Source organism: Scyliorhinus canicula, chromosome 5 (assembly GCF_902713615.1).
Source record: "Scyliorhinus canicula chromosome 5, sScyCan1.1, whole genome shotgun sequence".
NCBI lineage: Eukaryota > Metazoa > Chordata > Chondrichthyes > Carcharhiniformes > Scyliorhinidae > Scyliorhinus > Scyliorhinus canicula.
The window spans coordinates 115863316-115883353 of record NC_052150.1 but is presented as its reverse complement, the minus strand read 5'-3'; the positions used below and the strand labels follow the sequence as shown (position 1 = coordinate 115883353).

General features: G+C 42.9%; 1 protein-coding gene across 3 annotated transcripts in view; it reads left to right on the top strand.

Moving 5' to 3' along the window:
- LOC119966193 (glucocorticoid-induced transcript 1 protein-like) overlaps positions 1–20038 on the top strand; it is a 252601-nt gene that overhangs the window by 6195 nt on the left and 226368 nt on the right. For all 3 annotated transcript variants that reach the window (XM_038797519.1, XM_038797521.1, XM_038797520.1), the window contains exon 2: positions 2726–2877. In XM_038797519.1, the coding sequence (XP_038653447.1) occupies positions 2726–2877 (152 nt within the window). The remainder of the gene's footprint in view (positions 1–2725; positions 2878–20038) is intronic.

Genomic DNA, 20038 nt, shown 5'->3' with positions numbered 1-20038 from the left:
TTTGACCCAGTGAGGTGAAGGAACAGTGATACATTTCCAAGTTCAGGGTAGTGATGAGAACCTCCCAGGTGGTGGTGTTCTCATTGTACTGACTAGCAGACCCTTATTATTTATGCACAATGTACTAAAACAGATTTTAAAACCTCACTAATGTAAAATGTCAAACAAATTGTATGTATATTTTGGATTCTTCTCGTCACGTAGTTCTTCTGGTGGGATTGTTTAGATTGATGGGCAACAGAGAGCTTCACAACACACCCATTAAACTCTTTGTAAATTATAAATTAATTTAACATTGTCACTGCTCGGGCTACATGAGATCTCATGACGCAAAGTATATAGAGTGGAGTTGTCTTAACATGATCAAATGGTTCTACGTACATCCTTGTTCCTTCACAAGTGCAATTTAGGTGGAAGAGAGTTTTTAAGGTATTGTCCCAATTGGTAACCAAGATGAAATAATTTCTACTGTGCCCCATTAAATGTAGCTGCCCTGTTGTGAATTCATGAAACTGACTGAGTTAGCAGTGCATAGCTCTAGGCTCAAACTTGTCAGCACCTAGCTGGAAATTAAATGCACAATCATTTCAGCTTTGAGTCCTTGGATTTCGTATCATTTCAATCTGTTAAACATTGAAAAATGTGTTTTGAATTTAATTCTTTTTAGAATGGCATTTTTCACAACATTAAATTTCCACGCAGTTTATGCATAAATATTGCAATTTGATCTCTAGAGTACGATGTACTTGACCTTGCAAGTCGTTTTGGTTGCAATATACCATTGGCAATCATTTTCTTTTGTTTAAAATATTCTCTGTTCAATTTGATTGCAACTTTAATGAACATTTACAGTACGAATTTACATTGGGATGTGTTTGGCTCATTTGTTTTGGGAAGAAACGTAAACCTGATTTTTCTGGGCTGGAAGTGTTCCCACATGGGAACTGTCAAAGGAACAAAATTAATGGCATCCAATAAAATTTCTATTTTTTGGACTTTGTGTTTTACTTTGCGGTAGTGCAGGAATTGGTGGGAGTGGAATTCATTCAACTTGTGATTTGCGAGAAAACACCAAGTAATTTATTTCTGTAGCTATTCAACACTTCCTTTCTAAGGCTGCTGCTTAGCATTACTTATTTAGTAGGCAATCAGCTGCCAAATCTACGCCACTGTCATTTCTTTCTTGCTGATACATGTAGGTGTAAGAGCTGCTTGGGATAAACTTATTTTGTCTTTTAACATTTTTCTTTCCTTCCTTACAATATCATTCAGAGGGTGGAATAATTTCCCTGATGGCATAGTTTAGAGTGGCAGCTCACCATGTGGAAAGCTGTGGATATGAACACATTTCCTTCTGCTCAGTTACACATAATTTTTATTGTTTGGTTTTTACTCTGAAACGATCCGTAGTTTTTTCTAAATGTGCTGCTAAGTTGATTGATCCCTATTCCTGGTTGTGCCATTACAACCACTGTTCCATGGCAAAACGCACTGGAGCAACAATGAGTTTTGTTTTATTGTTTTGCTTTCTGAAATGATCTCCAGCCATGTGTGAATATGCTGTCCAGCCATGTGAGGCTTACTGTCCTGCCATGTGAGGCCTACTGCTAGCAGTGTCACCAGAACTGACATGATGGAAGTAATGTCAATACTGTATGTCTGTTCTGGATGCTAACAGTGTAACCCTGAAAGATGATGTCCAATTACATGTGAATAATGGTTGCTGGGGGCACTAAACAGACTGAATGACATACGTTTGTAGTTACTATGTTACCAGTTAATACGCATTGGTTATGATTGAAATGAGTAAGTCTGCAGGCATTTCTTATGGCATCTTAATAATGTGGACCATTACTGACCTAAGCTTTCTTGGTGATTTAAAGGTTTTCATAATTTTGTCGATGAATTGTCCAGATTGTTGTCAGCAGTTCTTATAGTTCACGCAAAGCATAGCAATGGTGCCAGAAGTTAACTAAAGTACTGTCAGTCTTTTAAAAGAGATCTTTGGTTGTGAATGTTAGAAGGCAAAAGTTTTGCTTTCAATTTCTGAATGACATCTGTAAACATAAATATTCACAAAAGGTGAACCACAAATATAGATCTATTGTTGCATGGTACATAATTGAATTGAGTAACTTTTTAAAAAATAAAAAAAGGCCTGCGGCCATGTGTGATTTTTGAGAGACAATTGGATCAGATGACTTTCATAAACTCTCTGGTCAGGCTGCTTTGGAGCATTGGGCTTTAGATCTATGAAGAGCTTGGAGAAGAATACCACAGTCATGGAATAAGACAAAAAATCATTGGTGGGCGCTCCAGTGGGGTGGAAAAGTGACTTGTGATTATTCTGAATATTTAAATTGTAATGGTTGAGAAAGAAAACATTGTGCAAGGAATTGTTTACTGGACCAGAATGCTGTCACAGCCATTCATTTTTACCCAAATTTAAAATGATGTGGAGGAGGAATAGTTGCAGATAGGTGCACACAATGTGAGGGACAAGCTTTGCTGCCATTCAATGGTAACCATAAAGAATCTGCTTGGGCATAGTGCTTTTAATATTAAGCAACATACTTAATAAGCCAAATGTACTTGATTGGTTAACATGTACAAAGTTTTTTGCAAAACATTGTTTTATAGTATATTTGCATTCCCTCTGAAAGGGATCATTTTGGTCATCAGGACAAGAGCTGTGTAATATTTACTGCTCCTTCATTTTTCACAGTTGAAAGGTCCAAATCTCAACAGATGAGAACCTCAAATACAATCCGGCGCACCTCATCTCTAGACACCATAACAGGACCTTATCTCACAGGACAGTGGCCACGTGATCCCCATATACACTACCCATCATCTATGAAAGACAAATCTACACAGGTAAAAAGCAAAATTGAGATTTGGGATGTATTGTACTTTGTACATATTATTTTGTGACCTTGATCAGTGCAGTCACCTTTTTTAATACTTGCTCCATTTTTGTGTTTAGTCCTTGAAACATATTTTGAATGCTTTTTTTCAAAACCATTTGTTATTCAACTCCAGTTGCTTGTCTCTATATTGGGTTTGGGGAAGTTCTAGATGCAACAGTACTAATGCAACTTTCTTAGTCATTAGTCCAGAAGTACTGTCATTATCATTATCTTCTGATAATTAAAGAACTAGGAGTTGAAGTGTTAGACACGATTACTGTTATTAAATAAAATGTGTCATGGTCAAGCATCATATCTAACGAGGTGGAATTGTTTCCGTAGGAACCAAGAATTGCTATATCGTGGACACAATATAAGATTTTTTTATGGAGGTTTCATGTAGTTAGGTTGTGGGTTAAAATCATCAGTGGCTTTATTTTACAACCCTTAATTATATTGCCTATTTCATTGCAATTCTTTGAAGTTTTTATTTAGTTTTAACCTGCATGTGCAGTTGATCTTTTGGGTACCTACTCTTTGTAGCATTTCTAGTCTACAGACCTATTCCTTTCCCCAGTTTGCCTTTCCCCACATTCATAATTTGCATAAACATGTCTTTCCCCAATGGCATAATTATGTCAAGGGTATGGACTTGGGGTGCTATATTGTTGCAGTGTCCAAGAAGCAGTAGATTTTGTAACTTCTGCACTGTGATGTAGCTGAGTAACAAAATGCTCTGTTTTTCTTGCTCTTGCAATGGAAATGCAAACAGTGAAAAGTAGTGTTCCTAATTTCATTACCTCGTGAAATTAAAGATAAGCAAAGAAAAGCAGGAGTGGGCTGGGAGAAGCATCATCATCATTTATTTATTTACTACAAAAGTTTTGGCGTGTTAATTGTGAAATAGTCTCATTGCAATTACATGTGGTCTTGTTGAGATGACACCTAGAGGATTGTGTACAACTTTGGCTTCCTTACCTGAGGGAGGATATACTTGCCTTATAGGGGCTGCAACAAATATTCACTAGACATAAGGGGATTGTCCCATGAGGAGCAATTGAGCAGACTAGGCCTACATTCCCTTTGGGGTATGAGTGAAAGATGATCTCATTGAAGCACATAAAACCCTTCTGGTCTCATCTGGTTTATTGCATTCGCTGCTCCCAAAACGGTCTACTATAGAGAAATGCAGACTGGGTGACCACTTTGCAGAACACCTTTGGTCCATCTGCAAGCAGGACCCAAGCCTCCCTTTTTAAAAAAAATCTTTTTAAATTTAGAGTACCCGATTATTTTTTTTCCCCAATAAAGGGGCAATTTAGCGTGGCCAATCCACCTAACCTGCACATCTTTGGGTTGTGGGGGTGAAACCCACTCAGACATGGGGTGAATGTGCAAACACCACACGGACAGTGACCCAGGGCCAGGACTCGAACCCGGGTCCTCAGCGCCGCAGTCCCAGTGCTATCCACTGTGCTACATGCTGCCCAGGACCCAAGCCTTCCTGTCGCTTGCCATTTTACTTATCGTCCTGGCTCCACATGTCCACATGTCTGTCCTTGGCCTGCTGCAATGTTCCAGTGAAGCCCAGCGCAAACTGGAGAAACAGCCCTTAATCTTCCGATTAGACATGTTACAGCCTTCCTACTTAACATTGAGTTCAACAACTTCAGACTGTGAACTCTCTCCTCCACCTTCACCCCATTTTTATTTCAATAAATTCACTTTAATTCCTTCCGTTGATCTCTTTTCCCCTCACCATTGTCTCCCTTCACCCCCCCAACTCCAGATCACTAGGGCCATCTGTTCCCTGTTGCCGTTTGACACTGCTTACCTTTTTGTTCTGGCATTAACACTTTGATCTACCGGCAGTCTTTTTAGCCATGATCGCCCCCATTTACATTTCCTTTGTCTTTTTTGTCTATGGTATCCTTGTCAATCTTCACCTATTATTGCCCCTCTATTCAGCCGCACTGCTCCACCCATCCCTCCCCACAATCATATAAATCTGGTGCTATTTTCAGTTCTCTATTCTCTATGGAATTATCCAGACTTAACGTTAGCTCCGTTCTCTCCCCATAGGTGCTGTCAGACCTGCTGAGATTGTTCAACATTTTCTGTTCTTGTTTGAGATTCCAACATCCTTTTATTTACATGATATAAAACTCTTGATGGGCTTCGCAAGAGAGGTGCTGGGAGGATGATTTTCCTGGCTGGGGAATCCAGAACTAGAGACCACAGTCTCAAAATAAGGGGTTGATCATTTAGGACCAAAATGAGGAAAAATGTCTTCTGTGAACCTTTGAAATTCTCTATCTCAGAGATGGATGCTCAGTTATTGAATATAGTCAATGGATCTGTTGATACTCGAGGAACTAAAGAATATGGAGATAGCGGGGAAATATGGTAGGAGTTCAACATTGGTCTTACTGAATGAAAGGTTATGTATGAGGGACATACTCCTATTTCTAATGTTCATGTGCAAGAGTTTATGCAGACATCAGATTGGTGTTGGGGGGAAAAAAAGCTTTTAATAAGACCAGAGTACGGTGCTATTTTAAAATGCTTACTTTTGTGTTAAATGTCTAAATATTTTGAAACCATAAATCTGAGGCCTATCCCATAAACTCCCACCATTATTCAACATGGTATTCTGTTGGAAGGGCTTCAGATTAGACCTGGGCCACTCGTGCTTTGTCACAGCCTTACCTGATGGTTTATTCAATGGCCTGTTGGTGGTAGAGACTCTGCCCATCCCAAACAAAGCCAATGAAGTAGTGATGGTGGGATAGAGGGGGCTTCTGACATTGAGAGTTCCAGTTTCCTTAACAGTGGAGCCAGTGATCCATCTCTAGTGATGGGCCTACTTGAATCAGTCATTCCCTAGTCATCTGGCTTCACCTGGAAGTCCAAGCTAGGATTGTGGTCTGGACTCATGATGAAAAATTAAACCATTTGAATGAGGTTATTTTCTTAACCTGAAACCTGCTGTTCTGCCAGATCAGGTTGTACTGCAATTATTGCCCTTGGGCAAATATACGCCCTTAGTAGTATAGGATCTGCATGTAATATTAAAACCAAGGGAGCTGAATCCAACATCTGTGACCATTTGGAGTCCGTAATCAATGTACCAAGCTGGCTCACCTAAGCACTAATGCTGGAATACCCTCCAGCACTGTTGGATTTTCAGGGGCTTTGATCTTGTATATGAATAAACTGTGAGGATGTTTAGATACAAGAAAATATGATCTTCCAGACTGTGTTCCATGTGTGTATATTTTGATGTATAATAATGAATTGATATAGTTACAATTCTCAGAAGTGACATTGACGACTTGTTGATTAACTGGATTTTTACTAAGTTGCAAGTGAGGAACTGTAAATGTCTTGCTTTGTATGGGAGCTTATTGATCATGTACAAGTCATTGGCAAAGGGAGTTCGGTAGAATGTTTTTAGTTGTTTTTGAAAGAAAAACAAATTTTTCGTAATTTATTTTGATGGGTTATGACTTGGGAAATTCCATTGTGTTTGAATGTATTGTAACAAGTTGCTGCACTAGCGCTCAAAGTGTTAAATTAGGTTATTTATGCAGTACTGCTGGTAGGCTTTGGGTGCATGTCTAAAGTGAAAACAATTGTGATTTGATGTATTTTGTACTATGCTATGCAATCTTTTCTGGTTGGTTTGTTTTATGTTAATTTTTAAAACTTTTTTTGTTGAATGTCTGATGCCTAGAATATGGGGCATTTTGTGGCCGATTGAATTTCACTTCTGGAGGCTGGGTTGAATCTAATTAAGATTGATGAAATTAAAGTCTCATCTCGCTGACTCTAAGGGTCATGAATAAATTAAATTTAGACAGTCACTATATATATATTCTGTTGGGGTTACGTTTGTAGCAGGAAACACTTAATGGCACAAATTTGCAGTTCCGATGGATGGGTTTATGTAAATGCAATTTGTAATGGTATAGTGAAGTTAGATTATTCCCTAAGGTTGTGGTCAGGTGCATTTTATGGCAGAATACAGGGAGCTTTGCCCTCCATGTGGACAAAAGTAGAATTTTATTCTCTTTCACAAAGTTAACATCCCTCCATTCACAGCAGAAATATACTGTAAACCTCCTCTTGGTAAGTCCTTAATTGGACCTACATGTTAATTTGTGGCATTTTGAATTCAGTCACATGTTTGTATATTTTTGTAGCTGTCTAAAATCCATGAGCCTAGGTCCTCTTTTGACCATTTGATTGTCCCATTGAGTCATCAAGAACATATGGTTATCCTAGGGATTTGGCTTATCCATGTAAAACATATGAATTATATTATTGATTACCATAGATCAATTGGTGGCATAGTGGTTAGCACTGCTGCTTCACAGTGCCAGAGACCCGGGTTTGATTCAAATCTCGGATGACTGTTTGCCTGGAGTTTGCACGTTCTTCCCGTGTCTGCGTGGGTTTCCTCCGGATGCTCCGGTTTCCTCCAATAGTCCAAAGATGTGCAGATTAGGTAAATTGGCCATATTAAATTGCCCCTAGGTGTGGTTACGGGGATAGGGTGGGGGATTGGGTTTAGGTAGGGTGTTCTTTCAGAGGGTTGGTGTAGACTTGATGGGCTGAATCGCCTCCTTCTGCACTGTAGGGATTCTATTCTATGAACTCTGTGTCCGACTCTGGAGCCAGCCTTGTAGAACTCCTGCAGATGTTTTTTCGCATAATTAGTTTGCCTTGTTTGACTCTCTCAAATTACCACTTGTATGCATGCTCTTACCCAAGCCCATTTCCTCAACATCTGGACCCACCACTGCTCTCACTACCTTGAGTCTTAGCATTGGATCTTTCACTCTGTCCATTTGCTGTTCCATGTTGAGTAGCCCTGGGGACTCGGGATGAATGCAAATGTCAAAGTAAAAATCCAGGCTGAAGTTCAGTATCACTGACCTGTTCCTAGCCCAAATATGGGCCTATTCCTAGTTTCCTGCCTGCCAGCCCTGATTCTAGATCCCTCTTGCTTTCAGACCTTGGCGCTGGGACTGCCACTCACTCATGTGGAACCAAAATGTATGTCATTTGAGAGCAAAGACAGAGGAGATACTTAACCAGCTGAGAAATGGACGTTTGTGCAGCAGGAGTGTGATGGACAGAAGGTCTGGAAACTGATTTGATCAGCCATTAAGGACAGGAAGTGTAACAAGACATTCTGTAAGGACCATATATCTAATCATGAGATTGAAATAATTAATTGTAGAGTCTGAATGTTTGGACACATGAAAAGGATGCCAAATAACAATCACAACATATTCCTTTTGGATCTTGCTGATATATCTCTGCATTTAGGCTTTCTGTAGTTTTTCTTTCTCTCTTGCTCTCTTCCTTTTATTGCATGTATTCGCCCCCTTTTCACACCAGATATTTTGCTACATTATTTTAATGTTCAGGCAGTTCAGATAATGAATGCTGAAATTATATGGAATGTAAGTGCTGGCAAATGGGATTAGAATAGGCAGATCAGGTGCCTTTCATGCGGTGATGCAGACTCAATGGGCCGAAGGGCCATTTCTGCACTCTTTTCCTGTGATTCTTCTGTTACAAAGGCACCTCTTAAAATTAGGATCTCAGTCTACATTTCATTTTTGAAAGAAAACTCATTGTGTAAATTTCATCTTTTTGAAACATATACAATCCTGAGGGGTAGACTGAGAAGGTGTTTCAACCCGGGGGGGGAAATCTAGAACTAGAGGACACAGTTTAAAAATAAGGGGGTCTTATCTCCCATTTAAGACAGTGATGAGGAGGAATTTCTTAGCAGGTCCCTAGTCTATGGAATGCTTTTCCACAGAGAGCCATGGAGGCCTGGTATTTGAATAATTCGAGGCTGAGTTAGATTTTTGGTCTAGAAGGGAGTGAAAGTGTTATAGAAGGCAGGCAGGAAAGTGGAGTTAATGACACAATCAGATCAGCCATGATCTTACTGAATGGTGGATAGGCTTGAGGGACCGAATGGCCTCCTCCTGCTTCTATTTTTAAAAAAAAATAAAGGTGGAAATCTTGAATTTATTTACAATGCAAGCATGTTTTTACATTTTCCTGTCCTGTACTTAATGAGTTTTCTAAAAATCATTTGTAGTTGACCCTTCTGGCACCTATTTGGGGAGGCCGGTATGGTGTTGCATTATTAAAGCAAAGATGATGCTTATGTTTTGTGACATCTTTGATTTTGCAAATATCACTCCTAAAATCCTTAATCCTTGTTCTGGTCTGTTTTGTTTGTTTGTTAAATGTTATTTTCTCTTCTAGAACTATATATGATGTTTCATGTTGTGTTTGAATATGTTACAATTATATAGCTGCTTTATGGCACACCATTGCCTCCACGAATGGTATTGAAGAATTCTAATGCTGACTGTTAGGTTAACAGGAACATGTTGGTGAGGAGAGAAAACGCCACCAGATTGATTCCATTTGTGAAAAGTAGAGAAGAGTGGGCTTGTCTAATGGGTGGTTCATAATTTACCGTTGTGACATATTTTGTTCCTTGAGTTATTGGGATTTACCTTGATTGAAGTTTTGTACATGAAAACGTTTTGCATATGAAAACTTCACTCCAGACTTTCCTCCCATAACCAGAGCATTTAAAGAAATATTGAGTATTGATGGCCAGATATGATTCCACGAATTTCCAGCTTCCGCCACTCCGAGTTTGTCCTTACCATGTTTTCCTTCTTGTTTTCCAACCCCCAACTCATGCTTTCCAAGCACTAAATTCTTTACTGGAGACGGGCCTTGCTCCTCTTGTACAGCATTGGTTGAACACATCCGTAATCTTCAAGAATGTGCACAGCATCTCCCATCTGAAGTGAAACTAGCAATGAACATATCAGGAGTCATAGAAACGAGCTCCTGCAGCCTTAGTTTGATCCTAGTTGGGTGGGACGGTGGTGGGTAAAGAAAGGATGTTGTCACAATATGTCTTAAATTACATATCTCTTCAGTTTAAGAATTAGGACAAGTTTCAGTATCACTCAATCAGGAGTTCTTGCAATTCAGCAAGTTGTCCACCACTTCCATTCTCCTGGGTTATGGTAGTCTATCTTTTTCTCTGACTTTTTTTATATTCCCTTTATCTACGACCTAGTTACCCGAATTAAATTGTTCTGTTCTTCTCTAGTCTTGCACTCTTCCCCCCCCACATACCCACCCTTGCTGGTTGCTAATAAACCATGCCCATAATCAATTTAAAGACTGGGGGTCGATTCTCCAAAATGAGAGTGTTTGCGCTGCTGTGAATGCCGTTGTGTTTCACAGCGGCACGAAATGGGCACGGGGAAGACCGATTCTGTCCCCCATAGGGGCCAGCATGGCGCTGGAGTGGTTCACGCTGCTCCAGCCTCCCTTCCTGGTGCGAAATGGGTGCTGTGCCAACCCGCGCATGTGCAGTTGGGCTGCGCCAACCTGTGCATGCACGCAGGACTTCTTCAGCGTGCTGGCCCCGACTCAACATGGCGTTGGTTTTCAGGGGCCGACCGCGCAACAAAGTAGGCCCGGGCCGGGGGGGGGGGGGGGGGGGGGGTAGTAGGTAGAGAGTGGCCCGCCGATTGGTGGGCCCTGATCGCGGGCCAACCCGGTGAAGGAGCACTTTTCCCCGCCCCACAGGCCGCCCCCCGACCCTTCGCGCAGAGTTCCAGCTGGCAGCGACCAGGGGTGAACGGCGCTGGCGGGACTCTGTCGTATCTGCGCGGCTCATCTGGACCGGAGAATTGGCGTCGCCGATTCCGGCGCCTCGGAGAATCACGCACCGGCATCGTGGCGCGCTTGTGCCGATTCTCTGGCCCGGCGCGAGGCTCGGAGAATCGCACCACATTAGCAGGTGATTAAGTCGTTACGGATCCAGAGATAGGGGTAACCCCAGGTTAAAGAGGTATGAATTGTCTCGAGCCAGGACAGTTGGTAGGATTTCGCAAACCCAGGCCAGATGGTGGGAGATGAATGTAATGCGACATGAATCCCAAGTCCCAGTTGAGGCCGCACTCATGCGTGCGGAACTTGGCTATAAGTGTCTGCTCGGCGATTCTGCGTTGTCGTGCGTCCTGAAGGCCGCCTTGGAGAACGCTTACCCGGAGATCAGAGGCTGAATGCCCGTGACTGCTGAAGTGTTCCCCGACTGGAAGGGAACATCCCTCCTGGCTTCCTGAACCTCCATGGATCCACCATTCCCATTCTATCTTTTGCGATTCTTGACCTTCCCATTGACTTGGGGCTTGACCTGTCCACTTTTGGCTCCATCACACAGTTTAAAACCTCCTCCCATGATCAGCCAGTCTGAATCCATTTTCAGAATCACCCCTAGTACCCTCGTTACAAATCCCACATCATCCCAGTTAGGTGCATAAACACTCCCTGCGTCCCCATTAATACTCCATTCACTATCACAACCCGCCCCCATTTCCCCCCCCCCCCCCAGATTTCACACCTCCCTGGCCCCCACAAACCCCATTTTCTTGCTCAACAAAATGCCCACGACCACTCTCTCCTATTCACTAACATTGCTTGGTAGCGGCGACTCCTGCCTGAAGGCCTGCTCAATGGAATACCCATGAACGGAACCCCAGGGGACTTCTGAACTCCCTAACTGTTTCTTGGACTGCCTGATGGTCACCCTTTTTCAAGTCCGTTCAGTTGTGCTGTGACCATCTCTCTAAACGTGCTATCCATGATGTTCTCAGACTTGCGGATGCTCCACAGTGACCCAGCCGTTGTTCCAACTCTGAAACCCAAGCTCCCAGGAGCTGCAGCTGGACATACTTCCTGCATACAGGTTTGTCCCAGGCACTGAAAATGTTCCCGACTTCCCATAAAGAGCAGAGGGACCATACTATGGCTTTGAGCTCTCCTGCCATGACTAAACCCTTTAAATTTCCAACTTTAGAAGACTTATTTAAAACAATAAAATAAACGAGTCTCCACCCTTGCTTAAACAACGACTTCCAATTTAATGTAGTTTGAAAATGCCTGCCAGGATTTACCAATCAGCTGCTCCCATTGATCCCATGTTACTTTCTGAACTGCGACGTCACCTTGGAACTCTGTTGTCTGTCCCCAAAAAGGTATGCCTGTCCCGGTGTCCTTCTCTAATGCTCTCCTTTAGGTGCTGCTGACTGTCTACCATGGTGTCCCGGTGTCTCCCCTCGCACTCTCCTCTAGGTGCTGTTGACTGTCCCAGTGTCGTCCTCTCGTACTCTCCTCTAGGTCAGAAGGCTATTGTTTCAAGTCCCACTCCAGTGTTTTACCAAAGGAGAGCTGCTCTGTTGGAAATGCCATCTTTTGGATGAGCCGTTAATCTAAGGCCCCGTCTGCCCTCGTAGGTGAGTGTTAACGATCCTATGACCGTATTTCAAAGAAGAGAATGGGGAGTTGTACCCAATGTTCTGGCTGATATTAAATCCTCAATCATTATCACAAAAGAAAGATTATCTGGTCGTTATCACATTGCAGTTTGTGGGAACTCGCTGTATGTAAATTCTTTGCTCCATTTTCTACATTACAACAGTTATTAAACTTGACATAAAACTTGGCCGTAGAACACTTTGAGACATATGGTAGTGAAAGGCACCATACAAATGTCATTTTTCTGATGTGAGCCTAGGTAGTATGTGCCAGCAGGCGCTTGGATTGTGTGCAGTATATTATTCTCATTTTCCAAAAGCTTCCAGGTTCAGTTACTGCGTAACAGTGAGGAATAGGGGCCGGGATTCTCCCCTACCCGGCGGGGCGGGGGGTCCCGGCGTACCGGACAGGCGAGAACCACTCCAGCGCCAGGCCTCCCCAAAGGTGTGGAACGGCCTTTGGCGCCCCGCCGACCGGTGCCACGTCTGGCCGAAAGGCCTTTGCTGGCTGGCGTGAGTCCGCGCATGCGCCGGAGCGTCAGCGGCTGCTGACATCACCCCAGCGCATGCGCAGTGGAGGGGGTCTCTTCCACCTCCGCCATGGTGGAGGCCATGGCGGCGGTGGAAGAAAAAGAATGCCCCCACGGCACAGGCCCCGATCGCGGGCCAGGCCACCGTGGGGGCGCCCCCCGGACCTGCCTTCCCCCTCCGCCCCTCCGCCCTGGGCCCACTCGCGCCACCGGCACCAGAGGTGGTTTAAACCACGTCGGCGGGAGAGGCCTCAGCGGCGGGATTTCGGCCCATCGCGGGCCGGAGAATCGCCGCAGGGGGCCTCCGACCGATGCGGCGTGATTCCCGCCCCTGCCGTTTCCCGGGTGGCGGAGAATTCCAGCCTCGGCGGGACGGGATTTACACCGGCCCCAGGCGTTTCTCCGACCCTGCGGGGGGTCGGAGAATTCCGCCCAGGATTCCTGATGGCTTCTCTTTGTACCAACTCCAAAAAATGCAGGCAACTGAGACCAATTGTAGTGTTTTACTAATGTTTTAGGTTGAACCTGGTTTCCTTGGCCAGTAATTCTCATGTAGATTCTTGAATGGTACCCATGAACCCTGAACACAAAATTGAACTTCTCCCGTATACATTATTTAAATAGTTTCATTTAATGTATCAGCCTCCCTGGACAGGCGCCGGAATGTGGCGACTAGGGGCTTTTCACAGTAACTTCATTGAAGCCTACTCGTGACAACAAGCGATTTTCATTTCATTTCATTTCATTAATATGTTATGTCAAACTGCCGATGCATCTATTCTATCTGAGAATATTGTCAGACAATTTTGGTCCATCTCAAGGAACTCAAGTGCAGTAATTTTTTTTTAGAAATTGTTTATTAGAGGTGTCAAAATGTTTGTTTTCCTAGGCCACTTATACTGTGAGCCACATATACACAGCACCAAATACACTTAAATAAGGCAAATCTGAGCGTTGCCTACAAGCTAAGTAACTGACAAAGTATTTGTTTTATTACATACACATTCAAGCTTTTCTTGGCGCACTTCATTGAACTGAATGGTGAACCATGTCAAACCACTGGCCTTTTACTCCTGACACAATTGAGTCCAAACTCTCCGAACAAAGACCTCTTAGTTTTCTTTATCTGTTCATCTGAGCTTGGGCAGCCTTTATCCACTTCCCACACAACTGCTTCTAATTTAGCACTAATGGCAGTACCACTCAGATTCGTTTGAAAATTGTTGCTTTTGGGCTCTTAAGAACATGCCACACTAGTACAATTAGGGTTCTCAGACTGGAATGTCACTTGCTTATGTGCCTTACCTACTTGATGCAGACATTGGGTGAGCACAATTTATTTTAACAGGCACCTCCCCAACCTCATTGGCAACTAATGGATTTAGTTGCTACTAGTTAAAATTACAGCTCTAGTGAACCACACAAGGGCTAGTAGCCACGGCAATACAGGATGCAGATGAACTATAGACTCTAGTTTGGTTGCCTTCATTGAATAACGGAGCCTTTAAAACAGTACAAAAGTTTTCATTGTTAGTTTATAGTTAAAAGTGAATGCACATCCATGTTACCATATCATACATGTTTTGTCTTGATGTGACCTGTCTGGGCACATTTCATAATCAACGAGCACTTGAGTTCTTGTGTTCTTTAGATTTTGTCAATGGTCAGTTTTAACGTGCTGTATTATTCTATGTTTTTCAAAAGTCATGGAGGGCTAGCCTCATCAAAGGTGGAATTAAAACTGTTTTTAAATTTTTTTTAGAGTACCCAATTCATTTTTCCAATTAAGGGGCAATTTAGTGTGGCCAATTCACCTACCCTGCACATCTTTGGGTTGTGGGGGTGAAACCCACACGGACAGTGACCCAGAGCTGGGATCGAACCTGGGACCTCAGTGCCATGAGGCTGCAGTGCTAACCACTGCGCCACCGTGCTGCCCCTTTAAAACTCTGTTTGCACAAGTCACCTACTGCTTATTCAATTGATATCTGCTTATTATAATTAAGCATCGGTGTTCCAATTAGTTTCCACCCAATAGTTTCTAGAACTTGATACAATGTAAAAGGGTGTGTAACATTTGTAAAATCAGAAAAGCGTGCAACAGATTGACCATTGATTTCAAGAGAAATAGCTTGTGCACATAATTTAGCAGGAATTAATGGAAATGTTTCATTTTCCGTCCATTACTTTTCTTTCCATGACTTGATTCCTGGTTCCATGGACCTTGGTTGGTCACCCGAAATGGTGCTTCGCTTTGATGTGGTACTGTTCACATATTTATCTTTTGTTGAAGCAGGTCAGCAGATTAATCAGCTATTAGGGTCTTTTAACTTAATTCAACCCATTTCTCATTGGCTTAGGCATATACATTTCTAACATGGATAATTGATAACTGAAACAAGTAGCTGTCAGGAGTGGTAGAACCCCCCCCCCCCCCCACAATTCAGTGGCACTGAGGGCCATTGTAATTCCCGGCCGGCTACCCTGCCTGAAATGAGTTAATTTGGCACAAGCCAGACTCTCGAGTAGGGGCCTTTCTTGCCTCTGTACCTCAGCTATTCTGCTTATACTGGTTGAGCCATTGGGCAAACCACTTATTTTTTGAACCCCAGTTCTTTTAATTCAATACTTAAATTAGGATGGTACTTTTGTTTTTGAAATTAAAATTAACTTTTCCAGTAGCTGCTGGAGAAAAGGGACTTGGGGATTTTCATCGTGCTTTCCTCAGGATGCTTCATAAGAATACCAGTCTAAGGGGAAAACAGCAATTTTTATTTTATGAGAATGGAGTGCTGATAGGTTGGTGAGTGGACTCTTTGCAGACAAAAAGAACATGTATTCATGTTTGCGCCTGTTTCAGTTAAGTAAAAGAAGCGAGATCCATTTGCTGACTCATTCCTCAGGGTAATGTTTTGACCAATTGGGGTCGAGCTGCCTAGCCTGGTTTAAAGTTTCAAACATTGCTTGGCAGTTAACTGTCAGCCACCATCAACTGTTGCATTCTCCATGGCAACACCTTTACCAATCAGATTCTACTTGCCAGCCAATCAGCACTGCGGTATAAATAGTTGTTTTCCCCCTTATATTGGTATTCTTGCAAAGTGCCCTGATGAGTGCAAGACCAAAATCTTCAAGTCTCTTTTTCTTGTTCAGCAATAACTATATATTGTAGAAAGAGGACTGAATTCCCATGTCAATGGCCCAGGTGAAAATGCTAGTTTCTCTGGTCATTGGTCACCTTCCTGGTTGCATGGGTGGACATTTTCTTTCTTCCGTGGTAGAATTTGCGAATAATGGTTATGCTTTGCTGAGCGTGACCTATCCAACTTAATATTGTTACATCATCTGTTGACTATCTTTCTGTGGCTCAGACCTTTCCACTTCAGCGAATGTTGAGACAGGAAGACAGAGAGGAGATAAAAAATGTTTGGCAGGAAGGTATGAGAAATGGTTTAGTGCCAAATTGTAAACATAAAGAGGAAGTAAACCATTTTAAAGCAATATTTTATTGCACATTAGCCTTTCTCTAATTGTAAACACTGATTTATTTTCAAGGTTGTATTCCACAGTGTTGTATTGTTGTAATATAAATAACTGGTTTTGTATATTTGGCTTGGGAGACTGGGATTTACCAGTTATAAGTGTGAGGGAAATAACATTAGGCGTATGCTTCCTATTTGAAAAATTAGTATGGACGCCTGCAGTGTCTTTCAAGTATCTGTAGCTGTACTAAGAGTTTCAGAACTAATATTTGCTAGTTAGTGGTTTTGCACATTTGAATGGTGAATAGAGTTGGTTTATGATGTAAAAGGTTAAGGCCTAAATGTTATAGAACATTTTATTTTCAAGCGTTAGTTATATTTCATAATTTTGAGTGAATATCTGTAAGATTATTTGTGAATGAGATGAGATTTCAGGACGTGGAGGCTGGTTGTCCTATGCAGTGCTTATTGGTCATTAAGACCTTTCTATGCTCTGAAATGAGTACACCAAAAGGGTGACATTTTTCCTTTATGAACAAATAATTTTAATTCTCAAAATATGAAATATTACAGATAATATTAACTGACATCCTGGGCATAGAAACCCATTGTTGGGTTTTAAAATTCCCCATAACTGTGATTAGGAGTCAATTCCTGCCAAGTTCCTGTTTGCCTGATGTGCATTGCACATGCCACTTTTAGACAAGTCTAGGATTGGTAGAGATTGGGTTTGAATGTGCACTGGTCTTTAATTGGTTAAAATCTCTTAGATTTTCCCCTCAAGCTGGGCATCAACTATTTACAACCAATATCAATGACTTGGATAGACATCCGGTGGTGGTATGTAAGAAGATGTACACGAGGTGGCTCCCGCTAGGATACTGGACTTTCAACCCTTTTTTACCCAGTTTCTGTGTATTTTTGTTTAAATTCCACTTAATCGATTGTATAAGGTGCTCACATACGGGAAATGCCGAGGAGAATCGTGGCAAAGAAACCTGAAGGCAGAAGTTTGTCAATGGAATCGGAGGCTTCTCTGGGCCTTTTGGTGGAGAAAATGGGGGAGGCAGTTTCTGAGACTCTGGCCACTCCGCTAAAGACCGAGATGCTTACTGGCATCTTGGCAGGTGCAATTCAAGAAGAATGGCAGGTTGTATCAGGGGACCTCTGTAAATCGGTGGAAGATGCCCCAGCTCCAATTTGGTCAGCATTGGAGAAGACCAGCGAGTTGGTAATGTGATAAAGGGTGTGGAGGTGACTCTATCTCGAGGCATAGTGAACTAGATTGCCTCTCTGGAAGCTGTATTGTCTCTGGTGGCCAGTGTGAATAAAGCCCTGAAGGCCAAAGTGGATGATTTGGAGAATTGCTCCAGGAGGCACAATATTTGAGTCATGGGTTTCCAGAGGAATGGAAGGCCCAACTCCCACAGAGTACTTTTCCAAGATGATGGGGGAGGGTGGATTTATGTCCCCTCCCGAGCTGGATCAATCCACTGGTGACAGAAGCCCCTTTCCAGCAATCCACCACGAGCAGTTATTGCTTCCAGGAAAAGGGGCGGGTCCAGAGATGGCTGAAGGAACATTGTGAGAATAAATGGAAAATCCACGCCATCAGGCTTTATCATGATGTTGGCGCAGAGCTGGCGAGGAAGCGGGCGGCACTTAACAAGGCTGAAAATGCCCCATATAAGAGTGGAGTTCGATTTGGGAGTGGTGTACACGGTGCGGTGGCTCAGTGACTTTTGAGGCAAAAGACTTGACTTTTTTTTGATGCGCCGGAGGAGGCGGATTCTTTTGTAAAAAAGCATGGGCTGGGTGCGAGTTGATTGAGGTTTCGGTGAGGTTTTTGGAGGTGGGCATATGGATATGGGCAGTTCTTGGGGTTCCTTGTACTTGTTTGCATTTCTTTTGTGTGGGGGTTCCGAAAGTTGGATATGGGTGGGTGGGTTTAATGTTATGGGGGTGCCAGTTATTATACGTGCTATAACTGTTATGAGAAATATCCAGCTCCCTGATGGAGTACGATGTTTCAAGGCGTATTTTTTATACTTTGTCTTTTTTTCTGTTAGCATTTTTCTTCTCTCAAGGTGAGGGCTGCCCTGCTAGCCGAAGAGTTAGCTAACTGGAGCGGAGCGGTGGGGGTAACTACAGCTCATTATATTGTGGAGGAGAATGCTGAGACCCAGGCTATTAGAATAGATGGCATTGAGGTGCGTAGGGAAGAAGTGTTGGCAATTCTGGACAAGGTGAAAATAGATAAGTCCCCGGGGCCTGATGGGATTTATCCTAGGATTCTCTGGGAAGCCAGGGAAGAGATTGCTGAGCCTTTGACTTTGATTTTTATGTCATCATTGGCTACAGGAATAGTGCCAGAGGACTGGAGGGTAGCAAATGTTCAAGAAGGGGAGTAGAGATAACCCCGGTAACTATAGGCCGGTGAGCCTAACGTCTGTGGTGGGTAAAGTCTTGGAGAGGATTATAAAAGATACGATTTATAATCATCTAGATAGGAATAATATGATTAGGGACAGTCAGCATGGTTTTGTGAAGGGTAGGTCATGCCTCACAAACCTTATCGCGTTCTTTGAGAAGGTGACTGAACAGGTAGACGAGGGTAGAGCAGTTGATGTGTATATGGATTTCAGTAAAGCGTTTGATAAGGTTCCCCACGGTCGGCTATTACAGAAAATACGGAGGTTGGGGATTGAGGGTGATTTAGAGATGTGGATCAGAAATTGGCTATTTGAAAGAAGACAGAGAGTGGTAGTTGATGGGAAATGTTCAGAATGGAGTTCAGTTATGAGTGGCGTACCACAAGGATCTGTTCTGGGGCCGTTGCTGTTTGTCATTTATATAAATGACCTAGAGGAGGGCGCAGAAGGATGGGTGAGTAAATTTGCAGACGACTCTAAAGTCGGTGGAGTTGTAGACAGTGCGGAAGGATGTTGCAGGTTACAGAGGGACGTAGATAAGCTGCAGAGCTGGGCTGAGAGGTGGCAAATGGAGTTTAATGTGGAGAAGTGTGAGGTGATTCACTTTGGAAAGAATAACAGGAATGCGGAATATTTGGCTAATGGTAAAATTCTTGGTAGTGTGGATGAGCAGAGGGATCTCGGTGTCCATGTACATAGATCCCTGAAAGTTGCCACCCAGGTTGATAGGGTTGTGAAGAAGGCCTATGGTGTGTTGGCCTTTATTGGTAGAGGGATTGAGTTCCGGAGCCATGAGGTCATGTTGCAGTTGTACAAAACTCTAGTACGGCCGCATTTGGAGTATTGCGTACAGTTCTGGTCGCCTCATTATAGGAAGGATGTGGAAGCTTTGGAACGGGTGCAGAGGCGATTTACCAGGATGTTGCCTGGTATGGAGGGAAAATCTTATGAGGAAAGGCTGATGGACTTGAGGTTGTTTTCGTTAGAGAGAAGAAGGTTAAGAGGTGACTTAATAGAGGCATACAAAATGATCAGAGGGTTAGATAGGGTGGACAGCAAGAGCCTTCTCCCGCGGATGGAGGTGGCTAGCACGAGGGGACATAGCCTTAAATTGAGGGGTAATAGATATAGGACAGACGTCAGAGGTAGGTTTTTTATGCAAAGAGTGGTGAGGCCGTGGAATGCCCTACCTGCAACAGTAGTGAACTCGCCAACATTGAGGGCATTTAAAAATTTATTGGATAAGCATATGGATGATAAGGGCATAGTGTAGGTTAGATGGCCTTTAGATTTTTTCCATGT